Here is a 19193-nt window from a genome sequence, read left to right on the forward strand (position 1 = left end):
ATATATTTGACACATATGTATGTATATATATATATATGATATATATATATATATATATATATATACACACATATATATTTGATATATACTGGTGGTTCATTCCTGTAATCCTAGCTACTCAGGAGGCTGAGATCTGAGTATCACGGTTCAAAGCCAGTCCGGGCAGGAAAGGCCGTGAAACTCTTATCTCTAATAAGCCACCAGAAAGTGCCACTGTGGCTCAAGTGGTAGAGCACTAGCCTTGAGCTGAAGAGCTGAGGGACAGTGCCCAGGCCCAGAGTTCAAGTCCCACATCCAACAAAAAAATAAATGAAATAAATATATTTGACCTCAAAGATTTATGTGATAAATCTTCAAGTTTGAAAAATTGTGAATGAGCTTCATTACAGAAATATAAATAGAAAAGTATCTTTTTCTGATTTCACAGAAATCCATTTCCCCATTGCCCAAAAATAGTCTGTAAATCATAGAGAAATATATTGACTGTCAGTGACCTGACATAGCTCTCTAGGTACCATACTTTAATTTTACAAGTTTACTGTCCACATAGGGAACCAAACTAAATCAGTCATTTAAAATAGGGCCATTTGGGGATACTTTTTTAGCCATACTGAGTTACTTCAGTAAAAGTACCTCTGTACTAAGCTGGCTTTGCTCCAAATTAAAAACCTACAGAATACATAGGGAAATCATAAATTTACCAAATTCAGTGTTAGCCACTATTACTTTGTTGTTGCTGTTTTGAGATAGTGTCTAAGTATGTAGCCAAGGCTGGCCTTGTGCTCCTCCTGCTTCGCCTAGAGTGTTTCAATTACAGTTGTGGACAACGAGACCTGGCTCCAACCATAACGTTTGTAAATGACTGTGATCTTCCTTTTCAATTACAATAATTCAACAAACATATACAGAGAACTCAGAACTGGCCTCCAAATTCACTGCATCTTAATTCATGGTCCTGGCTCTGAATAATTATTTGGTTCATGACTCAATGAATAGACTACAACTACTAGAAGCTGCAAGACTATAAACTCCTAGGTTCAGCATTTCATTTCAATGATAAGAAATTGCCATCTTATAGGTATAAATGTTATAACTGTCCCATTATTTGGTCTACTTCAGCCCGGTGCCAGTGGCTCATGCCTGTAATCCTAGCTGCCCGGTGCCAGTGGCTCATGCCTGTAATCCTAGCTACTCAGGAGGCTGAGATCTAAGGATTGCAGTTCAAAGCCAGCTCAGGCAGGAAGTCTGTGAGACTCTTATCTCCACCAGAAAACTGGAAGTGGCACTCTGGCTCAAGTAATAGAATGCTTGCCTTGAGCTGAAGAGCTGAGGGACAGCACCCAGGCCTAGAGTTCAAGCCCCACAACTGACAAAAAATGGTCCACTGCAAAGACTAGCAAAAGTATGCAATCTTCAAATGACTGTAATATGTTCCATGTATTATGGTTCTTTGTAGTATGATAAAAATAAGCAAGATATAAATTAGCCATCTCAAAGTGAAAAAATTGTCAAAACAAAATGAGTATGAAGTATCACTTTTCAAAAAATGGAATTTTTTAAGCAAAGATTATTTGAAAATAAGAATTCTATTTATTTAAGACAGGTAAATTCCAGAGTGGATGTGTTTATTTTGAGATGCAAATGCATCACCCTTCAACACATAAACAATAGTTATAAATTCTGAAAACAGAGACTTGCAATCTCCTTGATTCATACACTGTAATCCTTCAATTCAGATTCTCGGAATGTAACACATTAAACATGCCAGAAAAAGAATTTGAGGATAAAAACCTGTATGACTAAGAAAGGAGAGAATTCCTTACATAGCCAGAGTTTACTGAGATCAAACAGATGACTGCACAAAGCACCAATCCCAAAAGAGCAGTACTCAAAATGAACAGACAGGTTCCTTCTACAACTATGCAATGAAACAAACAGTCCTAACACCAAACTGGTATCATACGTGCCAAACACTGTATTTCATTCATTATCTCAGAAAAACGGTACAAAATGAAAATTGGTGACCTAAATTAAAAGTTCCAAGTATCCAATTTTCCAAGAACAATTAGAAAAAGAAAATCAAACATTCTAAGCATTATTTTGCATAGTTCTAAGACTATCAAATAAGGTGTTTCTATAAATAATAAAAACTTCACTTCAAACATGTATATAATATACAATACAAACCAAGGAATTGCATCAGAAATCCTTAAACATTTTAAACAGTTAAGCAACACAAGTATATAAGTTTTTTAAGAGTGAAAATATCACAAACAACGTAACTTATGAATGTATCATGTTAACTCTTAGCATACAGTACTAGATTTGTAATAAGCAGGGCAGTGAAATGAACACTGAGGTCACTTTATGTTACGACAATGATCCTTCAAAGGATATTAAATACTTGCTTTTCATAAACATTTTAGAGGTTTGGCTTTGTAATAAATATGTAATAAATATCTGAGCTGCACTGCACATGTTGAGAGCTTATCTTTCCCCATTGGAAAGTCTTTCTCCAGAGTCACAGTGTTTTAGAGGCAGCCCAGTAGGAAGGAAGTTGGGATTTTGTAGCAAGTCCGTTAACAATGCAATCTTATCATCCACATGCTCCTGAAGCTTATATATTCGTTGATCAATATAGTCCATAAGCCTCTTCTCCATCAACTCCATATTTTTAGAAAGAATCTTTTCCAAGTAGGAACAAATAGGTTGTTCTTCAATTCTAAAGATAAAATTTAAAATACATCAATTTCCTAATAGGTAAACAAACGAAGCTATGCAACAAGAGCTATTATACATTGCTGAAATTTGTCTCCACAACTGAACTGGCATGATGCATTTCTAGATTCTAAAATACATACATCAGGGGAGACCACAGTCCTTTAATTCTCTTTCTAATTTCTTTAATTCTCTTTACTTTGCACACTACTGAAGCAGGAATATAAGCATGAAGGTGAATCAATGAAGTACAAGCCTTCAGGAAGCATCTTTTTACTTTGAGCTCAAAATAAAAACTGACTTTGCACATGTTTTGAAGTGATCATGTATATTTTCATAAAAGAAACTGATGAGGGACTGAGAAGGTGGCTCAGTAGAAGAGTGCTTGCCTTGCATACATGAGGCCCTGAGTTCGATTTCTCAGCGCCACATAAGCAGAAAAAGCCCGAAGTGGCGCTGTGGCTCAAGTGGAAGAGCACTAGCCTTGAGCTGAAGAGCTGAGGGACAGCGCCCAGGCCCAGAGTTCAGGCCCCACAACCGACAAAAAAAAAAAAAAGAAAGAAAGAAACTGATGAAGTGTTTGACTGGCTGTGCCATTTTACATTCCCATAAGCTAACACCTGAGAAACCCATTTCTCCACATCTCTGTCAGTATTTGATGTTGCTATTGTTTTCTTACATTTTAGCCACTCAATAAGCAGTGATAAGGTGTCTATGTGTGTGTGTGTGTATTTTTTATTTTATTTTTTCCCAGTCGTGGGGCTTGAACTCTGGGCCTGGGCACTGTCCCTCAGCTCTTCAGCCCAAGGCGAGCACAGTACCACTTGAGTTACAGCGTCACTTCCGGTTTTCTGGTAGTTAATTGGAAATGAGTGTCATGCACTTTCCTGCCCGGGCTGGCTTTGAATCCCAATACTCAGATCTCAGCCTCCTGGGTAGCCAGGATTACAGGCATGAACCACTGGCACCTGGCTGATAGGGTATATTTTATTGTGCATTTCCCAAATCATCTTTTATGTGCTTATCCTCTTTGGTGATATGATTCTCTATTCTGCACATGTTCTACTTAAATAAGGTTACTTTATTTTTTATTCTTATTTTTTGAGTCCGGTCGTGAGGCCTGAACTCTGGGCCTGGGCGCTGTCCCTCAGCTCTTCAGCTCAAGGCTAGCACTCTACCACTTGAGCCACAGCCCCACTTCCGGCTTTTTTCTTTTTGCTTATGTGGTGCTGAGTCGTCGAACCCAGGGCCTCATGCATGCAAGGCAAGCACTCTACCACTGAGCCACCTTCCCAGCCCAATAAGGTTACTTTTAATGTAGAACATTATAAATTCTCTTTCACAGGCAAAAGTTTTAAATGGTGGTAAGGTGTATGCACCATTTTTCATCTTATGGATCCTATCTAAGATAACTTTCTTAGGTCCATAAGACTTTTTCCCTCATGTTAGAATGTTTCAGTTTTATAACTTATGTTTTTTTTTTTTTCCCTCTGATCCATATTGTGTTCATTTTCATTTAAAGTATGAAGGTGATGGCTCACTTTTTGCCTGTGGGTGTCAAACTGCTGCAGCACACAATACAGAATTGATCCTCCACTGAATTTTTGGTAGCTTTGTCAAGAACTACTTAGTGTAGTGAGTAGGACTATTTCTGAGTTTTCTATTTTATTCACCAATATTAGGCTTGACTACTATAGCTACATGATGTCTTGAAATCTTTTTTTAGAATCATCTCATCAATATTTACAAAAACTCTTGCAAAACTTTTCAGAACTGCATCACACATGTGTTCCAATTATGGAGAATTGCTGTTTTTACTAAGCTGCGTCTTTAAGTGAACATGGTATCTCCATCATCTTAGATCTTCTTTGACTTTGCTCATCAGTACTTTACAACTTTCAGTTCATTGATCCTCTACGTGGTGTTTTGTTAGATTTATACATATAACCATCTTATGGACCTATGTTTTACATGTATCCACGAGTGTTTTTATGTATTTCAAGTTATTTGGAGTAAAATTGTGGGTAAAAGGGTGGTAGTAGTTTTGTAAAATGAATTGGGGAGTCTAGCCTCCTTCATTTCTTGGAGTGTGTAAAACTGTTTATCAAATGCTTGGCATCATTTTTTGGTGGGACATTTGGACCAAGATGTTTCTTTTTTATAAGCTCTCTGTGTTAGAACTAGATTTTATCAGTGCAAATGCTTGAAAACAATCAACTTTAGGCAGGCTTATTTGGCTCATGCCTATAGAGGTGTCCGTCCATCCATGACCAGCTTGCCCCACGGCTGTGGGTCTGGAGTGAGAGCTCATCATGGCAGCAAGAATGGGCAGCACATCAAAACCGTTCGCCTCAGGGCAACCAGGGAGCACAAGGGAAGACAGAGAGGGGCCAGGGAAAGATGTCCTTCAAAGCCCGTGCACACCTGTGACCTATTCCATCAAAGCAGGCCTCACTTCTACCCACTACAAATAATGCCATCAAATTACGACTTTGCCAGTGCATTGATCCATTGATTAGATCAGAGCCACTGTGATCCAATCACTTTCAACTGTCTGGCTCTATGCTCCAGGCACCACGCCTTAGACACTTGCAGCTTCTCAGGGCACACTTCATAGTCAAACTGAATTAAAATTCAGTCTTTCCAGTGATAATAGGGTTACTCTATTATCTACTTCATGTTGTAACAGTTTGTAGTTTTTAAGAAATTAATCCATTTCCTCTAGGCTGTCAACTTTGTGAGCATAAAATTAACTATTTTCTTGTCTCTGGAATGGCCTTAGGATCTATGGTGGTATTCTCCCACATTCCTCAGACTGCTGTTGGCATCTTCACTCTGATTTGCCAGTCTTTTTAGGAGCTCAAAATTTTATTTGTAAAGAATAAGCTTCATTCTCCAATAATTTTCCTGTTTGCAATTAAACTGATTTCTATTTATTATTTCTTTTTGTTTGCTTTGGGATTATTTTCCCTGGTTTTTAAATAACACATTTAACTTTTGTTTTGTTTTTTGGGTCCGGTCATGGGGCCTGAACTCTGGGCCTGGGCACTGTCCCTCAGCTCTTCAGCTCAGCGCTAGCGCTCTACCACTTGAGCCACAGCGCCACTTCCGGCTTTTTTTTTTTTTTTTGCTTTGTGGTGCTGAGGAATCGAACCCAAGGCCTCATGCATGCAAGGCAAGCGCTCTACCACTGAGCCACCTTCCCAGCCCTTTGTTTTTTTGAGAAAGGGTCTCATCATTTAGTCCAGGCTGACCCTAAAATTGCCTTGAACTCACAATTTTCCTGCCTCAGCCTTCCAGGTGCTGGTATTACACAGGTGTAATACCTGGCTTTAAAGTCAATTTCTTTGATGGTTGTAGGATTACTCTGATGATCAATTTCTTTTTCTTTTGGTTAGTTAGGGGCTTGAACTCAGGGCCTGAGCACTGTTGCACTGTCCCTGAGCTCTTTTTGCTCAGGGCTATCACTCTACCACTACTGAGTCACAGAGCCATTTCTAGTTTTCTGGTGGCTTACTGGAGAAAAGAACCTCATGGACTTTCTTACCTAGGCTAGCCTTCAAGTGCGATACCCAGATCTCAGCTTCCTGAGATTGTAGGCATGAGCCACCAGCGCCAGCTTATGAATTTCATTTCTATTGGTAGTTATGGTTTTATGCTAATGCTGTTCGAATTCCCCTTATTACTGTAAGCAAACAGTACTATACACATCCTTATCAGTAGTTCTTGAATCCCACAAATATTATGTTGTATTCTTACTCATTTTGATATAACTTCTGGTGAGACCTCTTGACACAGATTTAAGTTTGTTGTTTAATCTTCGTTTGGTAAAATCTTTTATTGAATGCTACTATTGTGTTATGATTTCTTGTTTCTCTGTATGTAGAAAAAATACTCTCACTTCAATCTTAAATTTTGTTAGGTTTGCTTTAGTATTCAAGATGTGATCTATCTGTGAATCTTTCAAAGACACACACAAAAAATGTACATCTGCTGTTGTTGCAGAATCTTCTATAAATGTCAAATTCAATCCTGTTATTGGCTGATGGTACTTAGACCTAAACTAATGTGACTACCTAATTTTCCGATAAAAAGTCTAAACTAAGAGATTATTCAATCTATTATCTATCAGTATATTATTGTACTATTTAGTATGGCAAAAAGATTAAGCCAAATCATGTCCAGAGTCCTGAATTTGTCTACAACAATATTTTGACACATTATTATCTGTGAAAAAGGACTAGAAATAGTCTTAGTATTAGCAAATTCATAATTAAATACATGCGGCAAAGATGAGCAATTAAAAAGCCCTGGGGATAAGAGCTTATGTACTATAAATAATAACCACTCTACTAGTTTTTGATTACTCCAGAAATAACCTAAATCAAACCTCATTTGCAAAGAAAATCTGTTGCAAATTATACTTACTATAATCAGAATTAGTACAAACAAAAAAAACCCTCTGTACATACCCTTTACAATAAAATAAATTAAAAGAAGTAAAAACAAGGCAAACATTATGATTCCTATGGTTCTTCTTCTATTATGCAAGTTTCTACCTCAATCCTTAGCTGAAGCTTGTACTCCTCCCCCAATAGACATCTGATAAAGCATGCAACACCTCCTGTCAAAGCAGTCAGTTCCACTCTATAGAGTAGACAGATCCTTAGTTAATGCTGAGACAAATCTGTTTCCTTTCAACTGCTTTCCTACCAAATCTAAGCTCCATTTGTCTGGAAATAAAATACTTACGCAACACCAACAATGCCTTCATGGGGCTTGGCGGTGTGTTCCTGCCGTTTGGTGTTCTGTCCCATGCGGAGATGGTTGACTTGACTGCATATATTCTGGAGAAAGGGTAGCAACTCAGAGTTGGGGACATTTGAGTTGTCATTTGCTTTCTTTGGTAAGAAAGACATTGCATTTTTAAGCTCCTTTTCAAGAAGGGAATGATGTTGTGGCACAATTTTACACTGGTTTTTGGTGTTTTCTTCAACAGGTGGGTGTGTACTTTTATCAATGAAAGCCCTTAAGTTCTCAGTCATGTTTGCAGATGTCAATCCAGTTCTAAAGGGAAACGGTGTAGAGGATGACTTATTGGAGGCTCCTACGGTAGATGATGATTGTAGGGCAATCGCATGCTTGTATCCAGCAGTTCCCAAAACAGACTGAAGCTGCTCTGCAAGGGGAATACACTTCTAAACAAGATAGAAAAGTAAATGGTAAGAATAATAGCTCATATTTGGAGTACTTAGAAGGGGTGTGGCACTGCACATTGCTTCACTGAATTCTCAAAACATTGTCATGAAGAAGACAGTACTATTACACAGTATTAAGCAGAGTGGACCAAGGTGAAAGGTACCTGGCCAACGCAACCAGCTAAGAAGTGTCAGGAACAGGACATAAACCCAAACATAAACCCAAACTCTCTGGTCATCATTTCACTGCAGTTCTTCCTCAGAAAATGTATTAAAATAAACACTAGCATGCATAATAAAATGCATTGGCATATTTTAATATTTTCACTACAAAGGCTGTCTTAGTTTATGGCAATAAAATTAAAGACTATTCTCAATTTAGTAACAGTAGCCGATCATTTTCTTAGCATTCAATATCATTTCCAATGTTCAATGTATGGGAAGATATTTTTATCTGATTCTTTTTTTCCCTTATGTGCCAGTACTAGGGCTTCATGATCTTCCTTAACTTTTCACTCAACGTTAGCATTCTACCACTTGAGCCACACCTTCACTTGTTGTTGTTGGGTTTTTTTTTTTGCTTTTTGCTGGTTTACTGGAGATAAAGTATTCTTGGATTTGTCTGCCTAGGCTGGCTCTGAACTGTGATCCGCAGATCTTAGCCTCCTGAGTAGCTAGGGTTACAGCTGTGAATCACTGGCACTCAGCCTGATCATATATTAATGATAAATTTTTTAAAGAAGCTAAATTACACTATTTAAAGCTGGATGTTCTATAAGTACATCTGTGACACTTTCACTAAGATGAAGGTAACATGTGGCTGATGGCTTTAAAAGTATACAGAATAATAAACTGTACTCTGGGTATACACCTTAACTGCTTATGCACTAAAGAAAAATGACCTCCAGTCTAACTGTTGAAGGACGTGGCTTTAGCTACAAAACCATGTCTGCTGTTCAACAGCTTGAGAGGTAACTGGAAAAGTCTTTAGCAAGATTAGCTGGAGAAACTCAGTTTATATATCCATCTAGACATTCTGAAACTCATCACTAAACCAAGCCAGATCAACATTCACTTATTCAACAAACATTTACCAGAAATCTCTGTGCTAGGCTCCATTTCAGACTATGAATATAGCAATGAACAAATCAAATTTAAAAACTTAACCTCTTGAAGTTTACATACTAGGGGAGCAGGGAGAAACTATGGAGGAAGAGGAAGGAAGGGAGGGAAGAAGTATGGATCATGGGATGGAGATGGTGATAAATGAATCCCAGGAAAGAGAAATTTTGTGGGGAAAGGGATCCTTTTAGTTCTGATTCAGTTGGATGCTGGTGGCTCATGCCTACAATCATAACTACTCAAGAAGCTGAAATCTGAGGATCACAGTTTGAAGCCAGCCAGGGAAGGAAAGCCTGTGAGACTCTTTACTACCAAAAGAGATGTGGTTCAATGGTAGAATGCTAGCCTTGAACAAAATGCTCAGACAGAGCTAAGGCCCTGAGATCAAGTCCTAGGACCAGCACCAAAAACAAAAAAGCAAAAACAAAAACTCCCATTCAACTTCTTTTATAGAACTGCATTTTGGGAAAAAAAAAAAGTCTTTATAAAGAAATGATAAACTTGTCAACTTATCTTATTCTATCCAATGCAAGTTTTGAGTAACCTTAAAAATATTCCTGGAATATGAATTATATATAATTATATTTGACACCTCACCTTTGACTTAAAAAAGCTTTACAGTCATAATGGAAAAAAATCTAATTTCTCTATAATCCCTCAAAAAATTGTATAGTAGGGGCTGGGAAGGTGGCTCTGTGGTAGAGTGCTGTCTTACATGCATGAGGCTCTGGGTTCGATTCCTCAGCACCACATAAACAGAAAAGGCTGGAGGTGGCGCTGTGGCTCAAGTGGTAGAGTGCTAGCCTTGAGCTGAAGAGCTCAGGGACACCTCCCAGGCCTAGAATTTAAGCTCCATGACAAAATAACAATAATAATAATATATATTATATAGTAGAAACCTGATAAATGTATGCTAACAATAATGACACTGTGGAGTGAATGCCATATGGTGATATTAAGTTGGCAGAAAATTGAAATAGAAAAATATTCATGTTAAGGTATTTCTATGGAAAGTATTCTTTCCTGACAGACATATAACATTTTAATTATTTATAAGAAATTCACTGGATCTGGGAAGGTGGCTCAGTGGTAGTGTGCTTGCCTTACATGCATGAGGCCCTGGGTTTGATTCCTCAGCACCATATAAGCAGAAAAAGCTGGAAGTGGCACTGTGGCTCAAGTGGTAGAGCACTAGCCTTGAGCTGAAGAGCTGAGGGACAGTGCCCAGGCCCAGAGTTCAAGCCCAAGACTGACAAAAAAAAAAAAAAAAAAATTCACCAAAAACAAAACAAACAAGAACACAAAATGCAGTCATGGAAAATGTATAGAGTGCTTCAGAAAATAAGACACAACACGCTCAGTTCTGAGTTGCCGAAGCCCCGGCTGCAGTGTGCACAGTGGGAAGCTGAGCGCCGGCTGCAGGAGAGAGGCCCTGTGCTGCTACAGCCACACAGCAAGCCAGGATACACGCCTGGTCACTCTGGGGAGCAGAGTTCCAATGGGAAAAACACTTGTATTATCATTTACACAATAACACAATAAAACTGTAATACAACTCAAAAGTTTACCATCAAATTTCAGTCCCTTCCAAAGTCAAGGTGTTAAGAGTAGAAGTCTGTGAACTAGTTATATTTAATTAATTTATCTCCTCTAATTGTTTCCAAAGCCCTTCAATAGTTTTTCCTTTTTGAAATCTTCTACTAACAGCTATTTTCAAACTATAATTTGCATGAGACTCACCAAGGCATAACTATTTAAAACTATCAATTTCTGAAAGCTAGCTTCTGAACAGCGCCAAGAGAAGCAGCCCATCTACAGCTGGCTCATGTGGCTGAGAAGTCAAGGATGGAATGTAGCTGAGCAGAAGGACCACGGGAGAAATGACTGAGGTATCCAGGTGAAACAGCAGCAGGAAGGAGACTCTTCTGCCTTCTGGCTTCTCTCCACTCTGCCTACTCCAGCACTAGTGCTAATACCTGCAAACCCTATTGTGCTTTTAAGTTCTCTATTTGAATTATTTATGTTATATTTCCACATTAATCCTGTGATCTGTATATTTAAAATTCACAAGATGCATTTTAACGTGAAAATTCATATTAAAAATAAATTGAACCTTCCCAAACAGACAGAACTAAAAAGTGACAGGACAGGAACTTCAGAATCCTTTTTGTCATCAAAGCCTTTCTCTTGCTACTTAATCATACATTGTCTTTGGCTTTTCTGGATCCCTACTCCTCTCCCCACATTCTACCAAACATAGCTACTTTCCAAAGGTCTTTCTTCTTAGTTTCTGTCTCTCCTTCTGAAACATTTCCACTGTGAGCCCATCTCTCATACCTGGCAGCCACTTCTAGAGTTTCACTCTACCTCCCCAATCCTATACTCCCAGATGCAGTTAACTTCCTTCCAAGTAATGTCCTAGTCACAGTTCAAACTCAACATTCCCAAATTAAATTCCTTTTGTTTCCCCCAAGTGATTCTGCCCCCAAACTTCAATTTCACTGCGACTCTCTTTTTCTCCCACAATACTTTTTTTTAATTTTATTGTGAAAATACTGTACAGAGGGGTTACAATTACATGGGCAAGGTAATAAGTACATTTCTATTTTTTTTTTTTGGGGGGGGGGGGTCCGGTCGTGGGGCCTGGGCGCTGACCCTCAGCTCTTCAGCTCAAGGCTAATGCTCTACCATTTGAGCCACAGCGCCACTTCTGACTTTTTTCTTTTTGCTTATGTGGTGCTGAGGAATCGAACCCAGGGCCTCAGGCATGCAAGGCAAGCACTCTACCACTGAGCCACCTTCCCAGCCCAGTACATTTCTTATTAAGCATTGTTGCCTCCTCCTTTGTTTCCCCTTCCCATCCCTTCCCATCCCCCCCACAATACAGTTTTAAGTTAGCTGTCCAGTCCCCACAGCTCCACTGATACAGCATCTCACAACCCAGCATCGAGCTGCTGCGTCTAATCTTAGACCCCATCAACTCTCATCTGAGCCAGGAACAGCCAGGCAGCCCGTCTCCTTGCTGCGGTCTCACTTACCTTAGGTCACCCTAAAATGCCATAAAACAGGCCAACAACACTTACAGATTTAAAATAGCGTCCAAAGTTCTCCATGATCTCAGAGAATCTATTTTAAACTTTGCTAATCTATCTATCTACTCAAGGGAAAAAAAAAAAAAAGAACTCCTAGTCAATTCCTAGCTATATTATTTCTTCTAGTACAGAAGATTCCATCCATGACATATTAGAACAGTCACCCTTCCTGTGAATTTGCCCAACCCCATCTTTCTTCTTTAATGGCTTGGATAAAATGTCACTTATAAAATGCCTTTTTAAATCTACCCATCATTCCCAACTTATGTGATTTAAACTGTTTAATGCAGTATAGACAGGCTATAGACTGGCTGACCATCTCTGAGCCTTCAAACTAGTGCCCTGCTCACCGAGAAGGTGGTTAAAACTTGTGGACTTGTTGAATGAGTAAGTTAATAAACTCATTAAAAAAAAAAGTGAGGATCCAAGCTGGGCGCTGGTGGCTCATACCTGAAATCCTAGCCACTCAGGAGGTTGAGATCTGAGGATCATGGTTCAAAGCCAGCCTGGGCAGGAAACTCCATGCAACTCGCCAGCCTGGGCAGGAAACTCCGTGCAATTCTTATCTCCAATAAACCGCCAGAAAACCAGAAGTGGCGCTGTAGCTCAAGTGGTAGAGTTCTAGTCTTGAGCTAAAGAGCTGAGGAACAGCGAGTGCTCAGGCCCAGAGTTCAAACCCCACTACCGACCAAAAAGAAAAAGTGAGGATCTGCAGTCAAAAAGCATTCTGTTGGTGGGGAAGTCTGCAAAATGTGATTTTTGCAAAACTGAAATAAGATAATCACAAATTTTGTAAAATACACTGCTAAATACTAAAGAACATTTATTGAAACTTCAGTGCTATCTGGAAATGAATTCATTTCTGCTTACCTGCTGCTGAAACCTAACCATATTCATCAGTTGCTGAGCTCCAGGTGATAACTTTGATCCCATGGACTCCATTATGGTTTGGATATTGTCGAGGTCTATCCTTGATCCTAAAGTAGGAGTGCTTCGTGATGAATTTGAAGATACTGGTCTCATTTGTACCACAACTTTACTGAGGAACACACACTGCTTTTCACCAAAGGACAGTAACTGTTACAAAACAAGAAAGTTCCAGGAAACAATACTAAAATCAGTTATCACTTAAGATCACATTTTGGCATTACCAAAGCAAGAGTAGAGTATTCAAGAATCTAAAAATTAAAACCGAGCGTCAGTGGCTCACACCTGTAATCCTAGCTACTCAGGAGGCTGAGATCTCAGGATCTCGGTTCAAAGCCAGCCCAGGCAGGAAAGTCCGTGAGACTCTTATCTCAAATAAACAACTAGAAAACTACAAGTGGTGCTGTGGCTCAAGTGGTAGAGCGCTTGCCTTGAGCTAAAGAGCACAGGGACAGTGCCCAAGCCCAGAGTTCAAGCTCCACGACTGACCAAAAAAAAAAAAATCTAAAAATTAAACTTCAAGAACTGGAGGTATGGCTCAAGTGATAAGAGCACCAGCTTTGAGCAAAAAAGCCAAGCAACAGGGCAAGGCTGTGAGTTCAAGCCCAAGTACTGGCACAAAAAAAAAAAAAAATTAAATGAAAGACTTAAAATAAAAATTAACATCAAATGTATTTTAAGGTTTTCTTAAGAGTTGGAAAAAATTCCAATGCATCATGAGGCTTAAACCAACAAAATAAATAGCTTTCAAACTATAAGCCAGGTGCCAGTGTTTCATGCTTGTAATCTTAGCTACTCAGGAGGCTGAGATCTGAGGAGCATGATTCAAAGCCAGCCCGAGCAGTTAAGTCCCTGTGAGACTCATCTCCAATTAACCACTCAAAAACCAAAAATGGTGCTATGGCCTAAGTAGTATAGCGCTAACCTTGAGCCCAAAGAGGCTCAGGGACAGCACCCAGGCACTGAGTTCAAGCTCCACAACCGACAAAACAACAACAAAAAATATGACATAAAATTAAATAGGGAATTAAAGTTTTACTCATATAATTTAAGATGAGCCATATCTGTAGACTTTAACATACTCCAATCTTTTATAACATAATTGAAAATAATAATGCTGTCCACATTCCCATACGACATTTACTGAAACCCTAAACATAATCCAGTCTTTCGGATTTTGTTTGGGACTGTCAGATAAACTAATTTAGCTGGCTGATTTACATACAAAGAAGGTAAATTTAGGGGTGACTTACTAACTTGTTAAAGGAAACTCAGTGAATAAAAGTCAAGTTTGGAACAAGGCTCTTCTGTCTTCTATGACAGTAGTTTTTGTTTCTTTGATATTACTATTTTGTGTGTGTATGTTACAGGGTGAGGCTGGAACACAGGATATCAAGTGTACAGGTCAGTGTTCTACCTCTAAGCTATTTCCCTAGCCCTCTAATGGTCATAGTTTACACATCTACTAAGCATTTCTGAACTAAAACTGGTAACCAGTTTAACTGTACTGTCAAACCAACAGAAAAGAATGTATTGAACAAAAACAATTTAAAATTAAATGAATTTAAAAATTTGGTTAATGACTTACCTTTATTTTACAAGAATGTGTGGAAGATTCCAATTTTAAATACTTTTTGTACAAAATAATCTTTTCATGTTCACTAAAAACAAAAAAGAATTTCTCTTTACTTTCAACCATTGTCACTTTTAGTATTTACATTTAAAAATAAATTTTTCCAGGACAATACTTTAATCCTGAAATTCCTCTTTCCTAGTCAAGCAGGGAGTATTGGGGTCCTTACTCCATCTACTTACATATTACTATATACACTTATTAGCCACACTTAGGATTGAATGAGAAAGCATACGTAGTGATGTTGCACAAAGCCTATTTTAAAGCTCAATAGGCATCATTATTATTTCCAACATACAAGGACATAAAAGTATATATTTTAAGTTATACTAAGGAAAGACTGAGGAGGAATCTTTCAATGAGGCCAATAAGAAAATAGCAAACAGTAAGCTTTATAACAGGCTAACAAGTAGGTTTATATAGGTAAGTCTTAGATTCCTACACCATTTATAATGTTTCCTAAAAGTTGTTCAATATTTCAGACTAATGTTCAGAAGACAAACCACTATAAGTTAAAGAAGACAAGAAACACTTTTCCCTAGCTTCCTTCCAATTAAAGTCCTCCCAACGATGACCAATTCACTTCCAACATCCTTTAAAAACAAAAACAAAAACAACAACGAAAAACAAGGCTGATCTAGACTGTCTGTAAGAGGCCTAAGGGTCTACATTTTATGCTTACTGGCATGTGTTTAATTTTCTGCCCCTGATGTCTGTCACCGATGTCAGACACTCAAAAGTATTGCAAGGCTGAAGAAAATTAAAAGCTGAGAACATTTTGGTTCGGATAAGTCACAAACCTGTTATCCAGGACAGTGCAGATATTCTTGCCCCTACTGGTTCCACAGTACTCTTCTCCTAAGTATACTTCCATATTCCTTGCTGAACTTAGAATGCCAACAGAAAGGACTTCTTCACCTCCATGAGGGTCACAATTCAGGTAAAGGAAGCAGGGGTGTTCACTTTGGGGGCTGCTGCTCTTCAAACTCACCAGATCCTGGCTGAGAAGGAAAATGATTAGGAAACATTACACATTTTTTTTCTTTTCTGAGCAGTATTCATAACCCACTCTGTAAATGAGAGGTAAAACAGACAAGGCACATACACTGCACTCTTAAAAAAAAGAAAAATAGTTTTTATTATTACAAAAGCAATCTTCTAATTTGGTCATTTGTATAGTTTTTTCCTCTAACCACCACTAGCCGTAAGGTTCAAGCACCTTCCTAATCGTTACACACAGATGCTCAACAGAGAACTCAGAAAGAAGGCTCCAGATATTAATGCAGTCCTTCTGTTTTCCTGGATATGGACATTGCACTAAAACCTGCGATTTAATTGTTAACTAAATACATTTACTGGACAGTTACTGTGTGCACACGCCGTTTTCTAAGTAAAATCGACGTGGTCCTCCGTGGCTGGGCTTTATTTGCAGAGGAGAGGGTTTTGTTCATTCCGGTGAAGTAGCCCAGGCAAATTCTGACCGACACGGGGGAATCCTTAGAACCCGGCTTCCCGGCTGCGGTCGCCCGGCAGCCTACCCCACCTCCCTCCCGCTGCCGGTCCGGCTGGGCCCCGGGCCGTGCGGCCCCCGGGCCTCTCCCCACTTCGCGGCCCCGGCTCCGCTCGCGGCCCCGATCCCCCCCAGTCCCCCGCCTTCACGGGTCCCCAGACGCGTGGCTGTCACCGATCAAGGGCCGCAACCCCCGTCCCCGCGGGCCCCGCGCACCCCGGAGCAGGCGGCGCCAGCAGCTCCTCCCAGTCCAGGTCCGAGGCGCCGACACCAGCCCGGGTGAGAAGGCTCGGCGCCGGCGCCCCGCTTTCGGCATCCCAGGAGGAGGTCAGCGTCGGGCCGCCGAGCAGCGCCGCGTCCTCGGTGCCCGTCTCCATCGCGCCTCCAGCCCAGGCCAATCGCGGAACCTCTCTTCCTGGGCCTGAGTTTCGGTCCGTGCAGAGTGGACGTGAGGACGCACAACGACTTCCGGCTGCTTCCAGTTTCAACTCCAGAGCGGAGACCCGGCGGGCGGATACGCGCATGCGCCGCCGCCGGATTCAGCATCTGGGTGTAAAGTCTGCAGAGGAAGGGGCTCGGGGCGGACGGGCGCGAGGACGGCCGTTCACCCGCTTCGGAGCCGGGCGCAGGCGCGGTGCGTTGCGCGCGCGCCGGGGACGGTTTCTGGCCGTTGGCGCTGGCGGAGGCGCTGAGGAGGCGGACGACGGGTGCTGAGTACACGGGGCGGGGTGGGCGCCGGGGGGCGCCGGGGTGGCCGGGTAGGGACGGTCTCCTTGTCCCACGCGACTGCGGGACCCACTCCTGACCTGGTGACCCGGAAGTGGGCGCTGGATCCTTCCAGCTTCCGGTGTGTGGTGTGTGAGCGGCGGTCGCCCTCGGGGCGGCGAGGCTGGCGGCGGCCGTGGGCGCGGGCTGTGGTTTTACTGCCCGTCCTCCCTCCGCCCTCGGTGCCGAGGTGGAGGCGGAGCTGGCCCGCGGCCGCGGGACCCCGGCGCCATCTCGCTCCCTGCGGGACTGGCCCGGGGCTGCGGCCCGACTGAGACCGCGGTGCCTCGGGAGGGAACCTGCGCGGCCGGGGTCGGGTGGGCACCGCCGGCGACGGGGGGCCGGGACTGCGCCTGCGCCGGGACTTCTGCGCTCCGGCGCCATCCGAGAATGGGAGAAAAGCCGCCTCGGGTGTGGTTTGACATAGCTTCTAAACAGACCTGAAGACGACCTTGGAGCGTTGGATTAGGGAAACCGTGGGAGCGCGTGGAACTTGCAGCTAGCTTTCTAGATACGGCCCAGAATGGAAAGCTGAGTCGGGGCCACACAGCCCCACCTCTGCGCCTCTTCCTAGAGAGGCTTCTGTGCCTAGTGTCAACGTCTTTTAAAAAGGAAAAGGACATTTATAGAAAAGTGAAATGTCAGCTTCGCAGTTTTATAATCTCTAGATAATGACTTTTGCTCGCCTATAGTCTGGTTTTGTCTCGGAACTTTATTGTGTCCATCACCTAGTACCAATTCCTGTTGAATGCTCTATTCACTTAATGTTTTCATTCAAGTTTATCTTCCATCTAAAAAGAAGCTAACAGAATAACTTTCTCCCTTGTGTTTACCTTGTTGAAAGGGGAAAAAATGATACATATTTTCTTATATAGGTAATCAGAATGTATGATGGGGGAATTTATCAAGATTTGAAGATAGACTATCATCCTAGCTATTTAGAAGGCTAAGATTAAGAGGATCTCATTTCTAGACCAGACCAGGTGTACATTGAGACCCTCTTCTCAATATTTGGGCAAACATGTTGAGTGCATGCCTGTCATCATATACATAGGAGGCTTACGTCAGGTGGATTACAGGATTGGCCAGCCCTTAGTCTCAACGGAAGAATCTAGGCATTGTGGAGCTTGCCTCTCATCAAGCTATGAGCTATGAAAGGAATCATAAAGTAATGATACTGTGACCCATGCACAAGGGGCAGGAAGAAAAACCGTATCTAAAAAATAACCAAGAATTCCAGCCTTCAGTAAAAGGGCTGGAGCTGGGTACCAGGGGTTCCCACCAGTAATGCTAGCTACTCTGGAGGTTGAGGTCTGAGGATCATATTTCAAAGCTAGCTGAGACTCTTATCTCCACAGTAAGCTGAAAGGCTAGAAGTGGAGCTGTTATTCAAGATGTAGATAGCCTGCTTTGAGCAAAAAAAGCTCAGGTACAATGCCCAACTTCCCCTTCACCTCCTCAAAAATGGGCTGGAAACATAGCTAATGGTAGAACACCTGGCTAGCAAGCATGACCCGACTTCAAACCCGTCATTACCAAAAACAAGAAGGAAGCAACCAAAGGTCTAATATAGAACCTAGAAATATTGGTGTTGGGGCTGGGAATGTGATTTAGTGGTAGAGTGCTTGCCTAGCATGCATGAGGCCCTGGGTTCAGTTCCTCAGTACCACATTAAAAAATATTTTTAAAAAAATAAAGTGTTTGGTTGTAAAATTGTGCTAAGTTATTTCAGTTATGTATTTCCTCCTTTCTGTGGGTAACTTTCACTTAGGGCCTTGCATCTGCTAGGCAAACACTACCACTTGAGCCAATGCCTCAGACCTTTGTTCTCTTAGTTTTGGGGATAGTATCTCACTTTTCCCAAACTGGCCTCAAACTCATGATGTCCTAAGTGGTTGGGTCTGTGGGCATGTGTCACCACACTACCTTTTTTCTTGAATTTTTTTTTAATCTTCACTTGGTTGAATCCACAAATGCAAATCCATCAATAGCAATGGAGGACAACAGTATGTAATACTGTCAATATACCACATCTCAGTGGTGGTCTTTCCAACTTGATCTATAGGTTCAGTATAATCACAAGTCCCATCAAGTTTTTCTGTGACTACCAACAATATAAAGTTTATGTGGAAAAGGCTAATGACCTAGAAGAGTTAAGACAGTTTCAAAAAAAGTTGGAGGACTGACACTGGGAAATCAAGACTTAACTGTAAAGCTACAGTAATCAA

General features: G+C 41.1%; 1 protein-coding gene across 1 annotated transcript; it reads right to left on the reverse strand.

The window, feature by feature from the left end:
* Positions 1-1608: 1608 nt before the first annotated feature.
* On the reverse strand, positions 1609-16826 carry CUNH10orf88 (chromosome unknown C10orf88 homolog). The gene is made up of 6 exons (XM_042701291.1): positions 16417-16826; positions 15491-15691; positions 14646-14718; positions 13001-13207; positions 7471-7916; positions 1609-2722 (listed from the first exon to the last, which is right to left on the reverse strand). The coding sequence occupies exons 1-6, from the start codon at positions 16722-16724 to the stop codon at positions 2488-2490; spliced, it is 1470 nt and encodes a 489-aa protein (XP_042557225.1). The 5' UTR covers positions 16725-16826; the 3' UTR covers positions 1609-2487.
* Between the last annotated feature and the right edge of the window lie 2367 nt (positions 16827-19193).

This window comes from Dipodomys spectabilis, unplaced genomic scaffold (assembly GCF_019054845.1).
Source record: "Dipodomys spectabilis isolate Male_0828 unplaced genomic scaffold, ASM1905484v1 ptg000289l, whole genome shotgun sequence".
Taxonomy (NCBI): Eukaryota; Metazoa; Chordata; class Mammalia; order Rodentia; family Heteromyidae; genus Dipodomys; species Dipodomys spectabilis.